This window comes from Aythya fuligula, chromosome 14, assembly GCF_009819795.1.
Source record: "Aythya fuligula isolate bAytFul2 chromosome 14, bAytFul2.pri, whole genome shotgun sequence".
Taxonomy (NCBI): domain Eukaryota; kingdom Metazoa; phylum Chordata; class Aves; order Anseriformes; family Anatidae; genus Aythya; species Aythya fuligula.
In genome coordinates this window covers 9,501,893-9,523,798 of record NC_045572.1, presented here as the reverse complement: position 1 = coordinate 9,523,798, position 21,906 = coordinate 9,501,893, and the positions used below count along the sequence as shown (strand labels likewise).

The 21,906-nt window shown below is 55.8% G+C and overlaps 2 protein-coding genes across 3 annotated transcripts in view; one reads left to right on the top strand and one right to left on the bottom strand.

Annotated features, from left to right (window-relative positions):
• NEURL1B (neuralized E3 ubiquitin protein ligase 1B) overlaps positions 1 to 6,015 on the top strand; it is a 30,093-nt gene extending 24,078 nt beyond the window's left edge. The window contains exons 3-5 of the mRNA XM_032196893.1: positions 2,173 to 2,880; positions 3,709 to 3,834; positions 4,137 to 6,015. Coding sequence (XP_032052784.1) covers positions 2,173 to 2,880; positions 3,709 to 3,834; positions 4,137 to 4,381 — 1,079 coding nt within the window. The 3' untranslated portion in view covers positions 4,382 to 6,015. The remainder of the gene's footprint in view (positions 1 to 2,172; positions 2,881 to 3,708; positions 3,835 to 4,136) is intronic.
• A 5,804-nt stretch (positions 6,016 to 11,819) lies between these two features.
• SH3PXD2B (SH3 and PX domains 2B) overlaps positions 11,820 to 21,906 on the bottom strand; it is a 70,730-nt gene continuing 60,643 nt past the window's right edge. Inside the window, exons 7-14 of one of the 2 annotated variants that reach the window (XM_032196748.1) lie at positions 20,492 to 20,626; positions 18,932 to 19,036; positions 18,139 to 18,222; positions 17,045 to 17,162; positions 15,633 to 15,859; positions 15,040 to 15,089; positions 14,794 to 14,919; positions 11,820 to 13,965 (exon numbers count right to left, since the gene is read on the bottom strand). In XM_032196748.1, the coding sequence (XP_032052639.1) occupies positions 12,535 to 13,965; positions 14,794 to 14,919; positions 15,040 to 15,089; positions 15,633 to 15,859; positions 17,045 to 17,162; positions 18,139 to 18,222; positions 18,932 to 19,036; positions 20,492 to 20,626 (2,276 nt within the window). In that variant the 3' untranslated portion in view covers positions 11,820 to 12,534. The remainder of the gene's footprint in view (positions 13,966 to 14,793; positions 14,920 to 15,039; positions 15,090 to 15,632; positions 15,860 to 17,044; positions 17,163 to 18,138; positions 18,223 to 18,931; positions 19,037 to 20,491; positions 20,627 to 21,906) is intronic. The other variant, XM_032196749.1, reaches the window with a different exon arrangement.

Here is a 21,906-nt window from a genome sequence, read left to right as displayed (position 1 = left end):
TTCCCTTCTGCACGGGCATCACTGCACGCCTGCAAAGCACCAGCTGCAGCCCAGGAGGAGGAGAGATCAAAAAATACAGTGCAAAATAGAGTTCGAGACCCTGGGCACTGCACGGCACATCTGCCCTCAGCCCTAAGCAGATCCCTGCAATCAGGGGGTGCCTGCCTGCACCTTACAAGGCACCATCCCTGCAGAAGGCTGCAAGAGAGGCTGAATTAATGAGCCGAGTGCCGTGGAAGCACTTTCCCTCTGTGACTTTTACAGCAAACACGTTCAGGGCTAGATGGAGTGTTTTGAACCGGTCGATACCAGAGGGAATCCTTTTATAATACAAGTGCTGCCCTTTCCTGGGGGCTCCTCGGAGCTGATTTAGTGTTAGCAGGCAAGCTCGAGGGGCTGCTGCCTCCACCCTCACACCGAGCAGGCACCATGAAACGGGCTGGTGGGCAGGCAGCCCTGCCACGCATTCTTCAGAGCAGTACCAATTATTTTGCAGCTGAGAACGCTCCACATAAACAGCACTTTGACCTGCCTGCTCTGCCTCAAATGCGTAATTAAACCTTACCAGTAGCTTATCCTGTAATTGCAGCCGTGACGCGCTCCAGCCTCTGGTGCTCATCACAGAGGCGAGGGAGCGTTTGCTGCATTGACCAAGTGCAGCTGCTTTGCCAGAGCAGTCCTTCTTCCTCAGCACATTAGTTAGGCAAACAAAATGCTGCTTATTTCTGCCCTCACGCCTCCCTGCAGCCCTGCCTGCGGCGGCCAAGAGCTCAGCGAAAGCCTGTGCCTGAGGGCTGCTGTACTCTGCCTTGTTTCGGAGCAAAGTACCAAGCCCCACAAGCTGCCCCGGGCATCAGGGCGATGCTCAGCCACCTGGGGCATCAGTGGATGCAGCCTACAGATGTGGTGATGCCTTAGGAGACGTGTTTGTCTCTCAAACTCCTCCCAAAATTTTGCAAGTTGAGAAAGCTGTGATATACGGACCGAATGCAGATGCACAAAATGCATCTTTCAGCATCACAAAGCTCAGATGTGGCTTACTCCTCCTCTGGGGGAGCATTGCTTGCCACATGCCCTTGCCACCAGGACTGCACTGGCAGCCTCTCCTGCACGGGCTCCTGATCTAAGGCAGCCCTTCCTTCACTGCTGCCGGATGCATTTGGGGGTTACCTCCTTTGGTAAAACCCTGGTGATTTTCTCCTCCGAGTAGCTGGCAGTGTTGGTGCTGGGATGCTGCACACCTCCCCGTCTTTGGGAAGATGAGGTGAGGAGTCTGCTTTGCTCCACCACTCTGACTTCCACTGGTTTTGGCTTTGCTTCTCTGGTTATTGCCTTCCCTCTGGAGTGAAATGTCCAAGGCACCCCAGGCAGTCCTGGAGAAGGAAGGGCACCACTGAACCTCCCCACATCCTGAAATCCCCCCTTGGCCTGGCATGGCCAAGGTGAAAATATGGGAAGCGAGTTAAGAGTCAGAATCCTGACCTTCCCTTTGCTGTGAAGGGGGAAAATAACTCTCTTACTGTAAAAAAAAAAAAAAAGAAAAAAAATCATCTTTCCAACACCTGCAGCATTGAGGTTTTGTGACAAATTCTCAATCCAAAATCGCTGCAGTGGTGTGAACACCCCTGAGATCCAAGGCTTGAAATCTTGTCATAAAACAACCCCTCCTGGGCTCACCTGTGTCTGGACATGTCACAGTTTAAGGCAGCGATGAGTGTGAAAGGAATACAAAGCCATGCTTGTGCTCCTTCACCCAGCGCCGTGGCAGCTTGGGCTCGCACAGGACCTTTGGACGTGGGGACAGGGAGACGTTTCCTCCTGAAGAGAGCAGCTGAGAGCAGTCAGAGCCCTGCGCTCAGAAATCTGCAGAACCAGGCTGTTTTTTTACAGCTTCGCCCAGTTCAGCAGAGCAAGGAGCTGGCAGGTGGTGTGGGTATTTCACAACTCTTGTTTCTCCTCAGCTGGTGCCGAGTTGCAGCCGTTCCCCTGCCTGCTGCCTGCCCCTCGTGGGATTCTCCAGCCCCGTGTTCGTTCGTGGCTGACCTCCGTCCAATTTTTCCATGCGAGGAGCAGAATTCAGATAATCCCTGGGCTGAAATAATAATAGCAGAGGTAAGAGTAGCCCGTTGTGCCCTGTCTCTAACGCCCCGTGTCGCTGGCTTTGCCTCGCAGATAGCATGTTTGCGGAGACCATGACCAGCGCCCGCCTCAGCACCGCCCGTCTCAGCACCTGCCTTCCGCAGAGCAGCCACGACTCCGCCAACTTCAACAACAACGAGCTGGAGAACAACCAGGTGGTGGCCAAAATCGCAAACCTGAACCTGGGCCGGGTGCCGGGGCTCGCCACCGACAACCACCTCATCCCCTGCTGCCCAAACCGGCGGCAGCGCGCCCCGGGGGTCCCGGCCTTCCTGGACACGGACCTGCGGTTCCACCCCACCCGCGGCCCTGACATCACCTTTTCTCAGGACCGGATGGTTGCGTGCACCAACTGGCAGGAAAGCAATAGGACCTTGGTGTTTTCTGACCGGCCCTTGCACATCGGCGAAAGCCTCTTTGTGGAAGTGGGACACCTCGGGTTGCCCTACTACGGGGCCCTCTCGTTTGGCATCACTTCTTGTGATCCCAGTACTTTACGGACAAACGAGCTCCCGGCAGACCCGGACTTTCTCCTGGACCGCAAGGAGTACTGGGTGGTGTACCGGGCCTTCCCCGTCCTCAACAGCGGCGACATCCTCAGCTTCATGGTCCTGCCGAACGGAGAGGTGCACCACGGCGTGAATGGAGCCAGCCGGGGAATGCTCATGTGTGTGGACACCTCGCAGTCTCTCTGGGTGTTTTTTACGATCCATGGTGTAATCAACCAGCTCAAAATATTGGGTAAGTGCCTTATTGAAAGGAAGAATAACGGGGAGCACCTGGCTGGTGAGGTGTCTTGGGGCAGAATTGGGGCAGTGGGCTGCCTGTAGCAGAGCTGCTTGCCAGAATGAGGTGGTCACTGATGTGAGTAAGCAGCTCCTGACCCGACCTTGTGCTGGCAAACAGGAGTGAGCGAGACGTGGTAGGTGTCACACAGATGTACGCAGCCTTTGTAAGGCCACCAGAAAGGGCTGATGATAGCTGAGCGATAGCATAAGTGGCAGGTAAGGAGGCAGGGACAGCTGTGTGTGGGGCTGCCTGGTTTATAAAGAAGTTGTGTGTAGGAAAACACCTTTATAAACCCACGATTCCAGTCAACAGGCACTAAACTCCTGCCTCGTTAAGAGCGATGGTTTTTGTGAGGGCAGCTCTGGCTTCAGTACATGTTGCTGACGGACAGCAAGCTCTCCAGGTGCTGCCACAGCTCTGGGATCAGAGCTCACTGTTTAAACTCTTGCCTCTGCCCCAAAACTGAGACAGCGGCAGCCTGAGGCTGCTGTGCTGCAGGGAGCAGGGCTGCGGGGAGGCTGCTTGCACCCCACACTGGCTGTCAGAAGCTGATGCTCACCAGGCTGAAATACCTACAGGAACCGTATGGAGGCATAGCAGGGTCCAGGAGGCAGTGACCCCAGAGGTCCTGGCTAAACCTCTGTGCCCCTGTCAGGGCTGAGGGGCAGCACTTGGCTCAGCAGCTCTCTGCGGGGTGGGAGCAGCTCACCACGAGGGCTCAGCAGAGGGGGCCGTGCGTCCACCCGCCCGCTCAGGCTGAGCTCTCTCCTGTGCTTGCAGGCACTGTGCAGTCCAGCCCAGTGACCGTCTCGCCCTCAGGGTCCCCCGGCGGCTCGCAGTACGACAGCGACTCGGACATGGCCTTCAGCGTCAACAGGTCGTCCTCCGCCTCCGAGTCTTCGCTCGGTAAGGAGAGAAGCAAACAGAGGCTGGAACACCGGCTGCTGAGGGTGCTAGGGCTGTGTGAGATAGCAGGGAAAGCTTGGGGGGAGATGCTACCCCTACTGCGAGGCCAACAGAAATAGTTGGAAGGCAAAGAAAACCACTGGGAAGTTTTCCACAGCCTGAAGGAGAGCCCTGGGTTACTTCCCACTTGGTCAGCCTAATGGAGGAAGGGTGGGCCTTAAAAAATTGACGTGAGGGTGTTGTAGGCAGGCTCGCCCCATCCTGCTGACTGACCGATCTCGTTTGTCTCCCCTCCTTCGCAGTGACTGCTCCCAGCTCCCCCCTGAGCCCCCCCATCTCTCCCGTCTTCCCCCCTCCGGAGCCATCAAGCAGCAAGAACGGGGAATGCACCGTCTGCTTTGACAGCGAGGTGGACACGGTGATCTACACCTGCGGACACATGTGCCTCTGCAACACCTGCGGTCTTAAGCTGAAGAAGCAGCTCAACGCCTGCTGCCCGATCTGCCGCCGGGTCATCAAAGATGTTATTAAAATCTACCGCCCTTAGCGCCCGGCTCGGGCTGTAGGAAGGGAGAGCGCCGCTAGCAGTAACCATGCCTTTCCGTCCCTGCTTATGGGTTATCGTGCTGGTCAGTCGTTATCAAGTGGCTCGTTATCTGTGTTTCCTTATTTGACTGGTAGGGCACAATTCAGGGATAAAATTGAGCTGAGGATCACATGGGGCCCAAAGCCAAGGCTGCCGTGCCGGCCGGGCTGCGTGCCCGCGGGTGAATTGGGTGAATTGTGTTAGGGACCTGACCCGGCTGCCAGTGGGAAACTCCCCGTGCAAAGGCTTTTTTTTCCCTCGGAGGATGAGGCTCGTGGTGGTGTGGTCGGGACGGGGACGTTGCCATTTGTTCGGTGCTGGGTGCCACCAGATTTCCCAGCCCCAAAACCCAAATAGGCCTGGGGTGCCTGCGCTGCAGTGGAACAAAATTAGAACAAGGCCCAGTGGGAGAGCTCCAAGTGGACAAAACTGATCTGAAAATGTAATATCCATCCATTTAAGGCGAACTAGCTAAGGCCCAAATAGTAGCACAGCCAGATTCTCACTCGTTTGGGTTTTGAGCGGAATTCTGGGGCACGTGGAGAAGCTGGTTTGGATTCAGATAAAGCAGCTTTTGCTTTTTGCGGCAGAGCAGGGACTTTTGGACAGGGAGGCTGGGACACGGGGAGCAGCCGTGGGGTAGCAGCGAGGCGCACAAGCCCAGTGAGAGCCCCGGACAGCCCGAGCTGATGCAGCCATAAATGTTAGGCTGGTGTTTGGATGAGCTGGCTGCAATCCCACGTTAGGAAAAGCGATGGGCTGCCATCGGCCAAACCGAGTTTTTATCACACGCAGGCACGTCTGCCTGCATTCTGCTCTGCTCCTCCTGGCGCAGGGAGGTGACATCTCACGGGGCCCTGCCCTGCTCATGTCCCTCACCCTGCCCCTGCCGCCAGGGCAGGGCTCAGCCTCCCTCCCTGCCCACCACCAGGACTTTTTGGAGCCTGTGGTGAGAAATCCACGTCTGCCCCAGTCCCCGCGGGCTCACCTTTTCTTTCTGGGGACTGCAGATGTGCTGGCTTCACCTTCTGCGTTTCTCCTGCCTCTCCAGGTTTCCCAGCATAGCTCCCACTGCCCGGACACTGGGTCCCAAGGGAGGCTTCAGCCATAGACAAGAGCTTATCGAGATGACCAGGGATGAAACCTGCTTTTACTTGGGAGAAGGAAAGAAAAGGGCTCTGAGGCTGTTTTTAGATGTTGGCACTTAAGCGGTAGATGGATTTCAGCTGTGATGTTAGACAGCCACAAGCAGCAGCAACCCAGAGGAGCTGGGTAGTGTACGAGCAGGCAGCAGCGGGGCCTTGGTGTCCTCCTCCTTGATGCTCCTGCAGGAGCTTCCCTCCGTCCTCGGCCCCCTTGCAGGCCTCCCCTCTGGCCCTTCACCCCGAGCACACCCCAAGCCTGGTCCAGCTTGGTAAAGAGGTGAAGGGCATGATTAGAGAGGGGCTGATGGCATTCTCGCTCAGTGACTGTGTGCCACCAAGCAAGAAACCCACCCAGGCACACCCCGGGGCTGCTGGGTGCACAGGGGCGTCCTGCTTCTGCCTGCCCCTTCTTGCTGTAGGTGCACCGCCGGCTGTCCTGCGCTGCTGGTGCTGCCAGGCTGCGTGGCTGCTCTCGGTCCCTGGCCCAGAGCCTCTCTTACCTCATGGGAAGCACACCCAGGGGAGCAGATAACCCGTCCCACGTCGAGCCGCAGCTGCTCGGAGGCTGGCCCAACGTGCCAGCTCGCAGGGCACGGAGAAAACTATTTTCATTTTTTTTTTAAACTTGAAGAGCTAATTAGCATTTCCATTAAGTGTATAAATGAGAGGCTACTTTATAGAGTGAGAGCTCTCAGACACTGCCCTGCTGCATCAGCACGAGAGCCTGCTGGTTTTGCAGAGCCCTTTTTGGAAACGCGGCTCAGCGCCGGCCACGCAGCATCAGCGCGTGCTGAGCCCCGGCAGAGCCATCGGCGCAGCGACCGCTGCATGTTCGCCTTTGCAAAACGCAGCGGTGAGTTTTCCAGCTTTCTGTCTTGCAGTTTTCCAGCAGCTGAAGCCTTGTGCTGAGCTTGATGCTGCCCAGCTGAGGACCTCCCTGGTCCTGCCCAGCCTCCGGTTGTAGATCAGGGCCCAGCCGTGGTCACCGGGCACAACGCCGGGTGCCGCGGTGGCAAATACGTGACTGCAGGGTGAATCTTGGCCAGGTGGGTTCGGCTGTGCCCGGCTGTGAGCGGGCTGCAGTGGGCAGTTTGGCCTGTCGAGGCGTTCAGGGAAAGCTGTCTGACTTCTCAGTGAGCGACGCTGGCTTGGAGCAAGCTGGGCTAACAAATGCCAGCCAGACCCCACGCCGCAGTCCCTGTTTCGGGGTGCCCTGTGCCGTTCAGTGCCAGCCCCCAGCCGCCTGCACCGCCTAAAGTGCACAGCCCGCTCGCTTGGCCGACCCCTCAGGTCCCCAACAAGCAGGGCTGGCTGCACGCCTGGCTTTTTTCTCGGTGTAGCTCTTTTCTTTCAAGCTAGCACGGAGAAGCAGTGAAAGCACTCGCTCCAAGCTGGCAGCCGAGCTGATCAGGTCGCACAGGTTTACTTTGCGCTGTAGCAGCTGCGAGGGATTTCAGGGCACGGCACCCAGCAGGGCCAGCAGGGGAGTGAGCTCGCTGCGGGTGAGGATCCTCGCTGGGGTGCTGAGCGTGGCCGAGCAGCGGTGGCCGCGGCGCCCTGCCTGCCCGAGGGCGACAGGGATGTTCCAAAATGGGCGCAGAGGCCTCTTAAAAATGATTTCCAGGAAAAGGTAGCCTCTTACAGATTTAACCGTTAGTACTCGTATTGCTATTTTTTTTAACCAGTCCGATGAGATATGATTTGTACAGAAGATCTGTTTGTGCCTTATAAGGGTGTCTGTGCACTTTTTATCCTTTCTAAAGCGACTTTTAAAAAAAAGAAAACAAAGAAAAACGGGGAGAAAATATCACAGATCAATGGTAGTTTTATAGATTTTTTTTGTGTGTTCATCGAGAATCCTGCTTTATATATATATAAACGTATATATATAAATTTAGGAGTTAAAAAAGTGTTTATTCCTATGGATTCCCACCCGCTCCCATTTGTTTAAAAAAAAAAGAATAGAGAAAGCAAAAAGCGGAGTAAGGGGAGCCCTTTGACCTTGCCCCTTTCCAAGCCAGTTACTCTCTTGGTGTTACCTTCACGAGTCCATGCTGTGACCTGGACATCACGGCGAAGCCGAAGCCTCTGCGTCAGGCTTGCCGAGCAAATCATCGGGGGACCGGGGTGGGGGTGGGTCGCACGAGGGAGGGAGCTGCACTTCTACATGTCAGTACTCTATAGCGTTGTGTTCAGTGCTGTGTGTGTTTTATTTTTGTCCATTTACCTGTTTTACATTAATATAATTTTACTTGTTTATGAAACAAATAAAATTTTGGCTTGTAAAGAGGGCTCCTTGACGCTTAAAAGTGACCAGAAGGCTGAGCAAAAGCTTTTCTTCCAAAGTGGGCTAAGCTGGAGGCTCGGGGATGCTGCCCACCCCCTGCCCCTGCAGGCACCCCTGCTCCAGGACATTTAAATACCTTGCAGGAGCTTTGTTTTGCTCCACAGAGGTCACTGCACAGCAGCTGCTCCGTCCCTTGAAGGCTCATTTAACCTTGCAAGTCCTTGAAAACTTGGCAGCCCCTACAGCAAAAAGCAAGGTGCATTTTGGGGCTATCGAGGTAGGAAGGGGCACCTGCTCCAGCCACTTGCACCTCTGTTCAGGGAGGGGGCCATGTATCGGGGCAGGAGGGCTGCTGGACTCATTATTTTTTTTTATCCCATCCCCCGGAGCTGCCTGGCTCTTTATTTAACAAGCCAAGGTCGATGGCAGGCTGTGCTGTAAACTGTTTATATTCTGAAATGTGGCCGGTTGAAGCCAGACACCAGTCAAGTCACCTCAGATGCGGTTTGAAGCGGAGGAGAAGAATTCATTCATAACTCTGCCCTGGCAGGAGCGCAGCCACGCTGACGTGTTTGCGCTAAGCCCCACGCAAGCTGCAGGTGGTGAAGGAGCCCGACAAGGGCTATTTATGGCCAAACACCCGGCTATGGGCTGTGTGGCCCAGCTGTACCCAGCGGGCTGATGCTCCCGAGCTGCCACCAGCCTCACGCCGCAGGGTTCAGGCAGCACTTGGCATCGGAGCAATGCACCCCTGGGGCGAGTTTGCAGGACCGCTGCCTGCTCCCATCACCTGCACCCGCAGCCACCAGCCTGGGCATGGTGACACACGTCCCATGCGCCACAGACCAGCTCTGGTTAGGGCTCTGCCTTGTGGGGAGCCACAGCAGCGCTGAGCGTTGGGCCGCAGCCAGCCCCGCACGGTGCCAGGAGCGGCAGGGTGGGAGCAGCGCGGCACCGCTCCCTGCCCCTCGGGCTGGGGACAGGCCCCGTGCGTGGTGCTGCAACACCCCAGGTTATGGCACCGGCCCCAAATTTCTCCTCCATTCATTTCTGCTGCGTGGTGGCTCCATGCAGCAAGCAGGCCCTGGGCTGTTGGTGTGCCAGCCACAAAGTGTGGGCTCCCAGCGCAGGGCACGTGCTGCAGGCAGGTGAGCAAACAGCAGCTGGAGAGACCGGCCCCGGTGCTGCAGGTAATTCAGCAGGCACGGGGCCATCGCCTGCTGCCTGCACAGCCCTGCCCGAGCTCCTTGCAGCCCTGCGCAGGATGGGGACCTGGGGCACAGCAGTGAGGGGGGAGCTGGGTTATTTCTGACCAGGGCCTGTAAGACCAAAATCTGTGCTCAGGGCTCCTTCATGTCACCGCCTGCGACAAGCAGCAGCTCTTTGTGCATGCTGTGTCCCCCCCGGGCAGCCCCCTGCCCTGTTATCCAGCCACATTTCACACCTCCAGGACGCTTTGCTCAGCGCCCAGACCCTGTCCCTTCGCGGAGCTGCCACCGCCTGGACAGGGAGCAGCTCAGCCCAGACACACGCCAGCCAGGGGTTCACAAGGTGCTTGAAACCAGTCAAGCCATTTCTTTTATTTCTTAAAAAAACAACAAACGAAAAATTAAAAAAAAAAAAACAAACACAAACCACAAAAAAAAAAAATCAAAAACAAAACCCCCAACCCCCCCCCCCCCAACGAATTAAAAATAAAAACCAGAACGCAACCCCTACTGGTGAAAGTACAGATACGGCATTTACACGGCTACATCTATCTTCCGCTGCCACCCCCGCCCGCCCACAGCAAAGTCGATTTCTACGCGCTTACACAACACAGCGAGACACAGACAAACAGAACGGCTTCGGGAGCATGTGAGGTGGCACGGGGGGCCCCCAACCCTCCGCTGCCCCCCGCCGCGGTGATGCCCCCGCCTCGGGCTGTGCTGGTGCTGGGTGAGGAGGAAGCTCGGGCTCGGACCACAGCGGTGCTCAGGGCCCTGAGCATCCCAGGCCACCCTCCTCCTCCTCCTCCTCACGAGGTAGTCGGGAGAAGGCGAGGAGACGTGGTCTGTGTGGCCACCAAGCACATGTCCCCCGCCAGGTGTGGGTTTTCCAGTCCCTTTGCAGACGGGGGGGCAGAAGGAGGGGTAAGGCTCCCGGTGTCGGCACCCTGTGCGGGTGTGACCGTGCTGGCACGCACCCTGCCTCCTGGGAAGCTCTTTGGGAACAAGGGACCGATGCTGCCACGCGCCCGCTGAGCCAAATACAGTACTTGTGTCAGCAAAATGAAGCACTACCAGTTCTGAGGCTCGGTCTGGGAGGAAAGCAGAAATAGCCCTCATTTAGCACAGAAGCAACAGAAAGAGCATTGTTCCCTGCAAGGAAAAATGGGATCAGTGAGGTCTGTGAGGCAGAGAAAGGAGAGAGCCTTCTGAGCCTAAAAGGACATTCAGCACCGAGAGCGAGGATGCAGCGCCATGGGAAACGGGCACCCCGCCACCCCCTGCGTGACTGCCAGCAGCCAGAGTGGGTGGGGGGACACAGCTCCTTCTGCCCCCTCCCCAAGCACGGTGGGGCTGCACCTGGCTGCTGGGCAGCGCTGCCCTAACTGGCCTGTCCCCCGTCCATTTCCACGGCAGGAGAGTTTTTATGGAGCAAGGGATGTGCGGAGACAAGGCAGTGTTGTTCCCTGCAACTCTCCCAGGAGCACAACACCCCTCGATGTGCCACGCAAGCAGCTGGGTTCCTGGGTTGGGTTGCAGCTGTATTGCTTATTGCCAGCTGAGTCAGCCCAATCAGAGGCTGATGTGTGATCAGAGAAACCTGGGGGTGGGAGGGAGAGGAACCAGCCAGAGATTGGGGTGCATGAGTTCCCAGGGCTGAAAACAAACCTCGGGGCTTCTGGATGGACTAGGATGGTCAGGGCTTCCCTGTCTATAAAACAGGGCTGGGACAAACTGCCCGCCCCATCACCTTTCCAAATGACACTGCCCTCAGGCACCACCACGTATGTACAGAGAGCTATCTTTAAGTCCACGTTTCCAGCACAGAAAGTGTGGGACAAGGGAAGGCAGCAAGTGCTCAAGGGAGTGGATAACAGTCCTCTGGCATGTAGAGTGCCCTCAGTTCTGCTAGCCTCAAATTAGAGGGAAAACTCTAATTGTTTTCAGCAGCACAACAACGTAGCCGCAGAACTGCATCTGCAGCACTTACACTTGTAATTGGAATGGAAAGGGCAAACGGGCTGGGTCAGCCGCAAACCCACAGAAGTGCCGGGCATGAAGCTCTTCCAGAGAGAAACGTGGCCCTTGATCTGCGAGCAGCCACGTACGGACAGGAGGAAAGCAGCACAAGGGAGCAATAGGTGAGCAGACCCCATCCATCCTCCCGCTGGGATGAACATCACTGCTAGCAACATCAGACCTGGCAGGCAGGATGGTCAGCGGGGAAAAAAAAAACAGCTCCATCTGACCTGAAGCCCCCAACGCTGACCAACACACAGGGGGAACTGAAAGAATCCGGGGTGTGGGATGACAGAAAGCTGGGGTGGCAAACAAGGCAGGGAGCAACCTGAGCACCAGACACGCCTCACAACTGGTTGCGATGAGGAGCTGAACTCCCACATTCTGGATTGCACTTGATAATATCAGCACCTACGGAGGGACCCACCTGCTGGCTGCTGCCCGCCAGCCCCGGGAAGCTCGGTGGGTCGCGGGACCAGGCAGTCCCCTATCAGTCCGACGGGCAGCGCAGTCTGTGGGGGAAGGAAAGCAAAGCATCCTCTTGCCAGGGCTTCTGGGGTCATTCCGGTCCTCTGTGTGTTGCATAGGATTCTTCAGCTACCGAAGCAAAACACCTCTCGTTGGGTTGTAATACTGCAAGGTACGGTCTGCATAGTGCCCTGGGTCAGCAGAGAGGACCTGTTATGTGTGTGCGCTTGTGTGCATTTTTTTTTTCTTTTTTTTTTTTCTATTTTTTTTCCCACCAGAAGGATGTTTAAGTTAACACTTGTCGTTGCAGAGTGGGGAAGGACCATAGGACTGTCCCATGACGTGTGCAGGGAAAAGCAGGGCAGAGCGTGGAGTGCAGCACCTGGCTCCCGGCGTGCAGTCGTGGCTGCACACGCACGCAGAGCTACAGGGACCCTGTTCTGAGCAATCGTCCCGCTTTTTTGCCACATCTCCTATGACCCTGCTACACATTTGGACTAAGCAATGCGACGTACAACATTCAACCGTGACCCTGAGCCTCAGGGAAAACCAAATCCCTCCACGAGGCCAGATTTCCTTCACTGGTACCAGGGCCAAGCTGCATTTCTCCCCCTGGCTGCTGCCGCCTCTTGATTTCCCGGGACAGGTGGCAAAAACCACCTATCGAGGTCAACTTCCCCAGCATGGAGAACCATGGAGAACCGTGCTGGGGCCCAGACACCACAAAGTGTGGCCAGGGCAGCCCGTGGCAGCCAGCCAAGGCAGAGCAGGAGCTCGGTGGACGTGATGGGAGCGGGAGGCTGGGCTGCAAGGGGCGAGCGCGCTGCCTCCGAAGGGCACCAGCTGGAATGTGTGGTATCTCAATTATTATTATTTCTTTTTTTTTTTTTTTTAAAGCCAGCCTTGTGGAAAACTATAAATTAATAGGCTAATTAAATACTCAGGTGGGAGAACGGGGAACCTCCGACCATGTAAACAGAGGACAGGCTATGGCTTCTTCCGCAGGTAGTTGGAAGGGATCCAGCCCTCCCAGCAAGGGCCCCCAGTCAGCACCTTGCAGAACCACCAGCCGCTGCTGTTCTTCTCGCGCACTTCAAACAACGTCCCTTCTCTAAAGCTGTTGGTCTCCTCGTCGCCTTCAAAATCCGCGACGGCCACGTAGAGAGCTTCCTTGGAGATGTCCGGGTTGGAGAAAGGGGCTGACGTCCTCTCCTTGCCTTCCCCTCTCTCCACCGGCTTGGATATTACCTTTGGGCCTAAGCCGCTTTTCGCTTTGGCTTCGTCTTGGATCGCAGCGGACAGGAAGGGTTTGGCTTTGGGAGGAACCAGCATGGGTCTGCCTGGCAGCGGGGAAGCCCTGGCCTCGGGTGCGGGGCCAGCAGCAGGACACGCTGTTTTTTTGGGTGGTGGTGGCCTGCGGGGTGGCACAACTGGGCGCTGCGGCGCGGGCTCCCGGGCAGGCGGGACGATGGCTGGGCCCGGGGGAGATTTGGGCAGGGGTTTGCTCTCCACGCTCAGTCGCTCCTGAAACCTTCCAGAAGCCTCCGGGGCGACCGTGGTGTTACCGCAGGAGCTTTCGCTGGCGGCGGTGTCCGGCTCGGGGGGTTTCTCGGGGCACTTTGCAGGCCTCAGCTTGCTCCGCAGGCTGCAGATGTCCAGTTTGTCATCAGCTGGAGGGGGGTCAGTCCGAGGGGCTGCAGCGGGTTTGGGCCTGATCTGAGGTCTTGACTTCAAGAAGGGGTTCTGGGTGATTGGCTCAGGCTTGTCCTCCACGGGCTCAGGTTTTGGCTTGGTTGGCTTGACGATGGGCCGGAGGTTCGGCTTCTTCACCTCCTTGGCCGACACCTTGTGTCCACATTCCAGCCCCATTTCGTTTTTCAGCTGGAAGAGTTTCCCTTTCTCTGATTTCAGCTCGGGCTTCTTGCTGTCTTTTGGGGCTACCGACTGCTTTGGCGGGATCATGGGCAAAATCATGCCTGGGGGTTTTGGGGGAGGCCTTTGCCTCTCCAGCAACTCGCCTTCTGACTTAATGATGGACTCCTTCCTGGGCGGCAGGCTGGGCTTCTCCTCCACCTCACGGTCCGAGATCTCCTCATACCCACAGGCAAAGGCAAGGTCGCTGCTCTCAGCAGCCTCCTTCCCCTTCCAGTCCTTGGCCCACTTCATACCGCAGTCCATGCCGTTGGGGGGAGCCTCGGGCAGAGGTCTGCACGGCCCCGTGGCTTCCTCGCCGGCGCTGCTGTCTGCTGCGGCATCGCCCAGCCGGAGCTGGGCCATCTCGTTGGGCAGAGGAGCCAGGAAGTTCGGCCTGGACGCGTTGCTGGTTTTCTTGTACTTGTCAATAAACGTAGCGGGGGCCCAGCCTTCCTTCTCCTCAATCTGAATGTACCACCAGCCACTCAGGTTCTTCTCAATGACCTGCGGGAGGAAAGGAAAGCTCAGACACACACTCAGCAGCCCCCTCTGCACAAAAGGGGATGTTCAGTATCTCCAAAAAGAGATGCTCGGTATCTCTGAAATAACATCAGGGTGGCACGTAGCTTCCAGGCTCCTGCCTCCCCAACCTGATATCCAAATGCTGTATAATCACAAGGAAAACCAGCACAAATGATTTTTACAAGTGGGTGTTCAGCTCAGCACAAAAAGCACAGAACCAGTATCCAACTGGGAGGGAATCCTACTAAGGGGACCTGAACTTCATGAGCTGGGAGCAAGGAGTGACACAGCCACGACGAGGATGCTGCAGAAAAGAGTAGGACGCCAGGTACTGGCAGTGGCCACTGAGTGGCACTGTTGGAGTGATTAACCAGCAGCATCACTGCGCTGATCAGCAGCCATCCTGCCTGTACGCACTCCAGAAGTAGGACTGGGACGAGCAGACTGGGGCAGCCATGGAGAAAAAATCCTCTTAAATAGGCACAGTGTACATTTTGAAAAGCAAAATCACATCTACAACAGGGATTCTGTGAACAAAACTGGGTGTGCAATTCTGGAAGGGCTTTTGGGGTTACACCTGGCCTAAATAAGAAAAAAAAAAAGTAATTTCTACCCCCATTTGTGATGAAGTTTTATTTCCATTAGCTCAAACAACACAACATGCACATGCTCAAGGGACAGGAGGCCACCAAGAGCACCTGGGACCCTAAAGTCACACAGCAGGAGCTCGTGAGATGTTAACAGTCCACAGAGGTAATCACAAGCACTGTTCTGATGGCAAGATGCGAGGAGGGAAGATGACAGGCTCACCTCTACTTTCATTCCTGCCTGGAAGCTGATGCCGTCAGGGATGGTGGTCTGGAAGTCAGCGATGGTGTAATATTCCTCTTCCACTTGAGGAGGGACGGGAGGTTTAGGCAGGTTCAAACCACGTGGCTGTGACAATAAAAAAGAAAACCCATCAGCATGTCTCTACAGGAGGTGTAACACAAGGTCCACATAGACAGAGGAGTCTTAAGGCAGCAGAGAGGTGGTGTGCGTGCTCTATGAACTTACTATGGTGAGATCTCGGCGAGGAGGGGGTCTCTGCCGCATCTTCGGTGACTCTGTGGAGGAAGAATTTCAGATGCTGTTGAAGGTCTGGCTTTTAGTCACACATGCATTCCCATAAGGCAAGTGAAAGAGAAGGCAGAAAAGCAAGGACTAAGCCTGCCTCAGGCAAGCAAGCCAAACGAGGAATCTCTCTGCCTGGTACCCTGAGTGGTGCAGGTCACCCAGGTTCCAAGGTTATCCTGCTGGAAGAGGAACCAGCTCTGCACCATCAGGTGCTGCTGGGAAATGCAGCTGAGGTGACCACACAAAACTGCTTTTTCACCCCAAAGACCTGACCTGCTGAGGGATTAAACTGTGCAGCTCCTGTGAGGAGAGGCGTCTGCAGCTGAACCTGCAGGCTGAGAGGCCTTTATTTACTGACACCTCTGCTGCTCCTCAGCAGACCCCGGGGCAGCACTGCACCCATGCCAGTGTCACCTCCAGACCTTGCTGCAGAGCTCACGGTGCCTTGCAAGCCTTCTGCCTCTCCTTTGAGCTATGTTGCCCAAAATTCTGCAGGATAGGCTGCACTGACACCTTCCCAGCTGGCCACTTACTGCGTCGGATGTCAGCGTTGGGCAGGGGGCGGCTGTCGAACCTCCCATCCCGTTGGCCGGCGAGCCCGTCCTTCTCTCGGCTGGCCACGATCTGCTGCCGGGAAACGCCATCCAGATCCAAGGCACAGGAGTGAGTGGAGGAGCCTGAGCCCAGCTTCTGCGAGAACATCTCTCCATTCCCCTTTTTGAGATAGGAGGCGGGGGCCCAGCCTTCTTGGCCCTGGTACCTGCAGCAACAACAACAGCAGCGTCACTTTGCCGAGCCTCAGTGCTGCCCCGAGCCCGTGCACGGGGCCACCGGGTGTCCCTGGGGCCGGGGCTCAGCACAAGCCTGGATTTGGGCAAAGTGAGCTCGCTCAGTGCCAGGCTCCATGCCAGGTGGCACCTGGAGAGTGGCAGCATTGATTGATGCTCCATGCAGGCTGCTGCAGCCAGCAGGCCGAGGGCTGGGAACGGCGAGGAGCCCGATTTCCTTTTCACCTCAGCGATGGCACCGGTTCAGGAATGAAACGCACTGGCAGGGGAAGCGAAGGGGAAAACCAGAGGGTTGCTGCTAGGATTGATGTACCTGTTCTCTGGATGAAGCTCAGCCTGGATCCCTTCCCTGCTCTAAATCTGCGCTGTTTAGGAGAGGAACCAGCGCTGTGATCTGATTGAAAAACCACATCCACGGAGTCTGCCTGCCATGCTCGAGGGTCTCGCGCCAGCGTCGGAGACGCTCCTGCTGGCTGGGTTGCAGCCACTGCACTCACATGGCACCAGATCCTGAGCTTGTAATTGCCTTTGGAGTTCTTGTGGCAGCTCTCCTCTGCTCAGAAAGTCAATGGACATTTTTCTGGGGCTTTGCTTCTGCCAATACCACAGGTTCAACGCAAGGTTAAGAAAACCGTGGCATATGCTCCCACCCTGCTCAAGTCCAGCCATTAGCTAACGCCACAGAGAAGCAAAAACGAGCTTCCAGGAGAAAACAAGTATCAGCTCAGGATGATCGGGAGCGTTTGGCCTCAGCACACCCTGTACACAGCAGAACTGGCCCGGACAACGGCCCTGCTCCGCAGGAACCTCCTAACACAGCCAGAGCATCCAGCCTGCCTCCAGGACACTCGCTGCTTTTCCTATCAGCAGCACATGATGTAACATTAATGCTCCCGGACCCGCTGCTGGGGCATGTGATGCCGTGACGCAGTCCACCTCCCCGGCACAGGAAATTGAGGGATTTTCAAGACGTTTAACCACAGCTATGCTTGGCTGAAACCTTGAACTTCAGTTAGCCTTGGTATTTAGGGATGGAGAGAAATGAGTTCTGCTACTCTGCCTTCCTCATTGCTCTAGGCTTGCCCTTGGACTGTGCATCGGGTCTCTGCTTTGCATAGCCTGCAGTGCCAGGGAAGGGCACGAGGCAGGGACGGTACCTGATTTTCCACCAGCCCTCCAGGTTCTTCTGGATCACCTCCACCACAGCCCCTTTGTCCAGGTTCATTTCATCCTGGTCTCTTGCAGTGTATGGGTAAATAACTGTGTACTTCTCCTCTGTAGGAAACAAAGTGGAGTTTTACTAAGATACTGTTTTACAGAAACTTGGAAATAGTGGCTAAGTGTTTTCTGTGAACAGTAATTCTTGTTGTAACATAGGTGCAAACACACAGAGATACACAACTGTTCAGAAAAAAAATGCCAGTGAAATGAATTCCAAAACAAACCCAGTTGCATTTTGAAATGTAAGCTTTGGTGAGTTTCCCCTATGACAGCCAAGGTGAGGAGGCACTGAATGCCCACTTCTTTTCCTTTCACCCTCTCACATCCATCCAGTCTGTGGTCCCAGCTCTTGCTCTGGGATCCTGTGCTACTCACTGACCACAAAGATACAGCATAGGAAGCTGCTTGACCCCCAAAAGAACCCAATCCCAGCTACCACCACGGTCTTTAATCACTTTCATACATCGCTCAAGCTTCCCCTTCCAGTTGCTTTTTGCCTTCATCCTCCTGAATAGCCACTGTTCCTGAAAATGCACTCCTCCAGGGCTTGAAAACACATCCAAACTGGGTGCCCGGCCCTTTGTCCTTGCCTTCTTGGAAAAGCACAGCTCATGAAAGACCTGATTCCCCTCCCGCTTCATGCAAATGAGTCAAAGCAGCAAACGTCCTGTCCCATCCAGCAAAACCAGGTCGGCTTTTCTCCTCTTGGTGCTGCCTGAGCCACCAACACCAGGACCTGGCTGAGAGCAGGGACTAAGGCAGCAGCTACAAGAAGTTTGCATAAATGTGTTGGTGGAAAGCAGAGACTCCAGTCTCTGTACCCAAAACAAGCCTCAAAAAGTTAGAAGGAACGGCTGATAGCAGAAAGAGAGGTGGACGTGAGCAGGCTGATGGAAGGCTGAGGAGCACACATGGCACATACCGAGGATGACACAAGCAGAGTCCCTCCCATGCAAAGCAAACAAACATGCACACAACAAGGCTGCAGGCACAAAACCAGGGCAGCTGAACACGTCTCTACAAAGTCCACCTTGACCCCATCCACTGGTGTACAAGTCCCCAAGGGTCCGACGACGGCCAACGTGCCTGGGCAGGGACCAGTATCTCCACGGGACTGGGAAGAGCATGTTGGGGAAGCAGGAGAAGGACAAGAGAGGACGTAAGGAGGCAGCACTTCGGGTCTCAGAGGAAACAGGGCTGACAGCAGAGAGAGGCACAGAGCTGTACTCACCTGGAGCTCTCTGGGGGCCCTCCCTGGTTTGAACCCCCATCCCACCTCCATCTCCCCAGGAAAAGGGCTGAGCAAACTACAGCACTGCTCTGAGCATACAGCGGTCAGTGGAAAGGAAGCGTGCTGCAGGGCTGGTTCAGATTTACTGTACACAAAGGTTGCAGCTTTGCTACTCTCATCATGTGAACTCACGCATGCTCTTGCTTTCTGCATGACATCAGAAGACACAGGAATTGTCCTAGGATCTGAGGTTTGCTCCTCCTTCTCCAGTACGTGCAAACCACCTCCCTGGGAGCACAGGGGGCATTGTGATGGCAGGACTGGGTGTTCCCCAAAGGTGGCACCTTCAGCCCCTCTGGGGGAGCAGGAAGGCCAGCAGCTGCACTGCCAGCATCCCGCTGCCACACTCCTGGTGCAGCACTGGAGCAGGGTGGGCAGACCATCACGGGCAGACACGACTGTGGCACTTGTGGGTTTGTCCTCCCCAGAGCTCTTCCCCTCCTTAGGTCAGAAAGGGCTAAGCAATCCTGCAAGCCACTCAGCACAGCTCAGCACGAAGAAGCTGGGGCAGTTATCTCCAGGAACCTCTTACCTTCGTCGGGCTGCATGGAGAACTCATCCTGGACGCCATCCTGGGCCTCCAGACAGGTCGCTGGCACCCAGCCTTGCTCCTCTGATGTGCTCACAAACCACCAGCCTGGGAACAAAGCAGCAGGAGGATCAGCCAAGGACACCCACCAGCCAAAAACCACCTCCCTCCCTACAAGCCCTGAGTCTGGGGGGCTTTGTCCCCTCTGTGCTGCCATACAGGAGGCTGAGGTTACCCCGAAAGGGAGCACACACAGCAGCAAGGGAGAATCGCAGCTGAACGATACCCAAATGTACAGCTCCCTCCCCACGGTCACAAAAAATGGGACAACTCAGAAGTGAATGACTCCAGCCACCTCATTTGCTATCTTTTTTGTTTTTGTTTTTCCCTTCATGGTTCATTTTCTCTCAGTATGGGTCAGCAAGTCCAGTCTAATTAGCCGAGATGAATACACTGTCTGCAAATCGATAACTGACTCCTGCTGCGCTCTCGCCTTCTTAACATTTGTGAAAACAGCAGATTTTCAAAGCTAGGAGCAAACGCAGGATTAAAACACGAGCTCTCCCAGCGGAAACCTGGCCAGCTCCACAGAGGCCACTAGCAATCCCGGGCCACCCTGGGTGTACAATCAACATAAACGCGTGCTCCTCAGTTATGAAAAGCACAAGCTATTTGTGTCTTTAGGGGGGAGAAAAATAAAGACCAGCGTTATTTTCAGAGCCTCGCCAGCAAGTCATTTAGAAAGACAATGATTGTCAGGAAGGGAATCAACAACTACCTGCCTGGAAGTGAAAACCAGGGCTGACCTTTCATAAATAAACGATTTGCCATACCTTTTGAATTGGCTGTGCTAATAGGTTTCACTTGCTTTAAGATTGCTTTTATTTTCCTCATTCTCAAGCATGGCTGCTGGTTCAACTAATCCTCTTGGGACTGGCTTTCCAGAATTTAAAAATCTATTTTCTTGATTTATCTGTAAACCCCCCTAAGCAACTCCTGTTACCTTTGGGGAATAAATTCCCCTTTTCAACCAATTCCAGAAGGCGGACCTATGACACAACACATTCCCCTTGCAGAGGTTAAAAGCAAGTTTAAGCTTTAGCAAGCGAACGTCTGGGCTGCCTGCCCCTGCCCCAGGGCCGAGTGCTGCATGGTGTTCTCCTTTGGAGGAGGCAGGAATTGCACAAAGGGGGCTTTACATGGTGCTGCTGCCCAGCGTCCCCCTCATCAGCCACTGTATTTTTCAGCACAAAGAAGCACAAAATGAGAATGTAAAAGATGGACGGCGCCTGGCGCTCAGCACAGCAGATAGTTAGACCATTCCTTGAAAGAAAGTCCCTAAATCTCATCCGTGCTCATACAGAAATCCTGCAGACTGATGCTGCTTCCTCCACATCTCACTTAAGCTGCCCATCCAAGGACATCCCTGCAAGGTGCCCGGAGGCTGTTCTGCTTAAATTCCTACTAAGAAGACACTGACAAATACAGGATTGCTATTCCTGTCGCTGCTCTGAGAGGCGGAGCAGATCCGAAGCCCTCTGCCAAGCCGAACTCTCTCTGTACCTGATTCGTTCTTCTCAATGATATCCACCACCTGGCCCACGCACAAGCTGATCTCGGAGCTCTCCTGCTTCTGGTAGTCCGCCACCACGACATACTGCTCCAGCACCAGGGGATCGACCGACGCAGAGTCAGCTCCTGCACAGGGGGACAAGAACCCAGCCACGCGCCGGGGTCAGCACCAGCTCCCGAGAGCATGGGCCACCGCTCCCGAGCGCCTGCTGGCCTGCGAGCAGCTCCAGGACACCCTGGGGACCCCAGCGTGAGAGAGGTGAGCCAAAGGCTTGGGCAGAGTGAGGACAGAGACCAAACCAGCAGCCAGGTGAGATGGGGACAGCCAGGTGAGACCTCGCGCTTGCTCCCACCTCCTGCTCTCACACGGAGCCGTCCAAGCACCGCCACCACCGCCGCGGGCGCACAGCATCCTGCTCCCTGCTGCTGGACACCACTGCACAGAGCAGCTCAGACCCCAGCTCAGCACACACCGCCCGCAGGGGGATTTTCTGGTCCTAAAAAGCCTGGCCATCCAAGTGGAGGGGCATTTGTAGGACACAGCAGCATCCCCCAGCCATCATCACCCTTCTTGTGCCTCGCCGGCTGTTTGCTGTCCCAGCTACTTGCTCCTCTAACCCTTCTCAGCTCCTGCAGCAGATCCTAATTCGGTGCCAGAAAAACAACCCACTGAGACGAGGGGCAAATGGGCAGGATTTGCAGAAAGCAAAGCACTCCCTGAGCCAGGAAGGGGCCTGAGAGCTGATGGAGGGCTGGATGCGCCCAGGGAATCTGGTGCAGCAGCGCTGGCTGTGCCGAGCCCGGCCAGGCTGAAGGTGGCACTGCAGGCTAAGGCGAGGGGACAGCCAGCACTGCCCCACCGGCCCTGCCAGGGGACCAGCAGGCACCAGCCAGGCACAGCAGGGTGACGCTGATTTATTTTTTCCAGGCACGTTTTCATTTAGTAGAGTGGTCTGGATGCGGATCCCTTTGCTTGGCGTCTCCTACCAGGGCGGTACTGGGACAGAGTTTTCAAGTCAAATCCACCTCTGCTTTAGAAATGCAGCCCCACGTTCGTCTCTACACATGGAGCAAAACTCCCCTGTTCCCCCAAGTGCAGGGGTTTGCTGTGTACAAGGAGATCACGAAGCGACCCAGGGCTTTGCAGACCTGCGGGTGCTCAGCACCAAACCCAGACCCCTCAGCCCCTCTGGGAGGGCACTCACAGGGGCTCAGCCTCACGCTGAACCAGCCACAAGGCACTTGGGTACTCAGGGCACAAGCAGCACTTGCCCAGCTGCCTACAAGAGCATCCAAGGAGCAAAAAGGTGTTAGAAACACCTGCACTCTTCTCCCCTCTGCCCCAAGGCTCAGCTCTAGCCTCCAGCCCAACACTTTGCATTGCAGCTTCCTAACCTGCCAGCTGA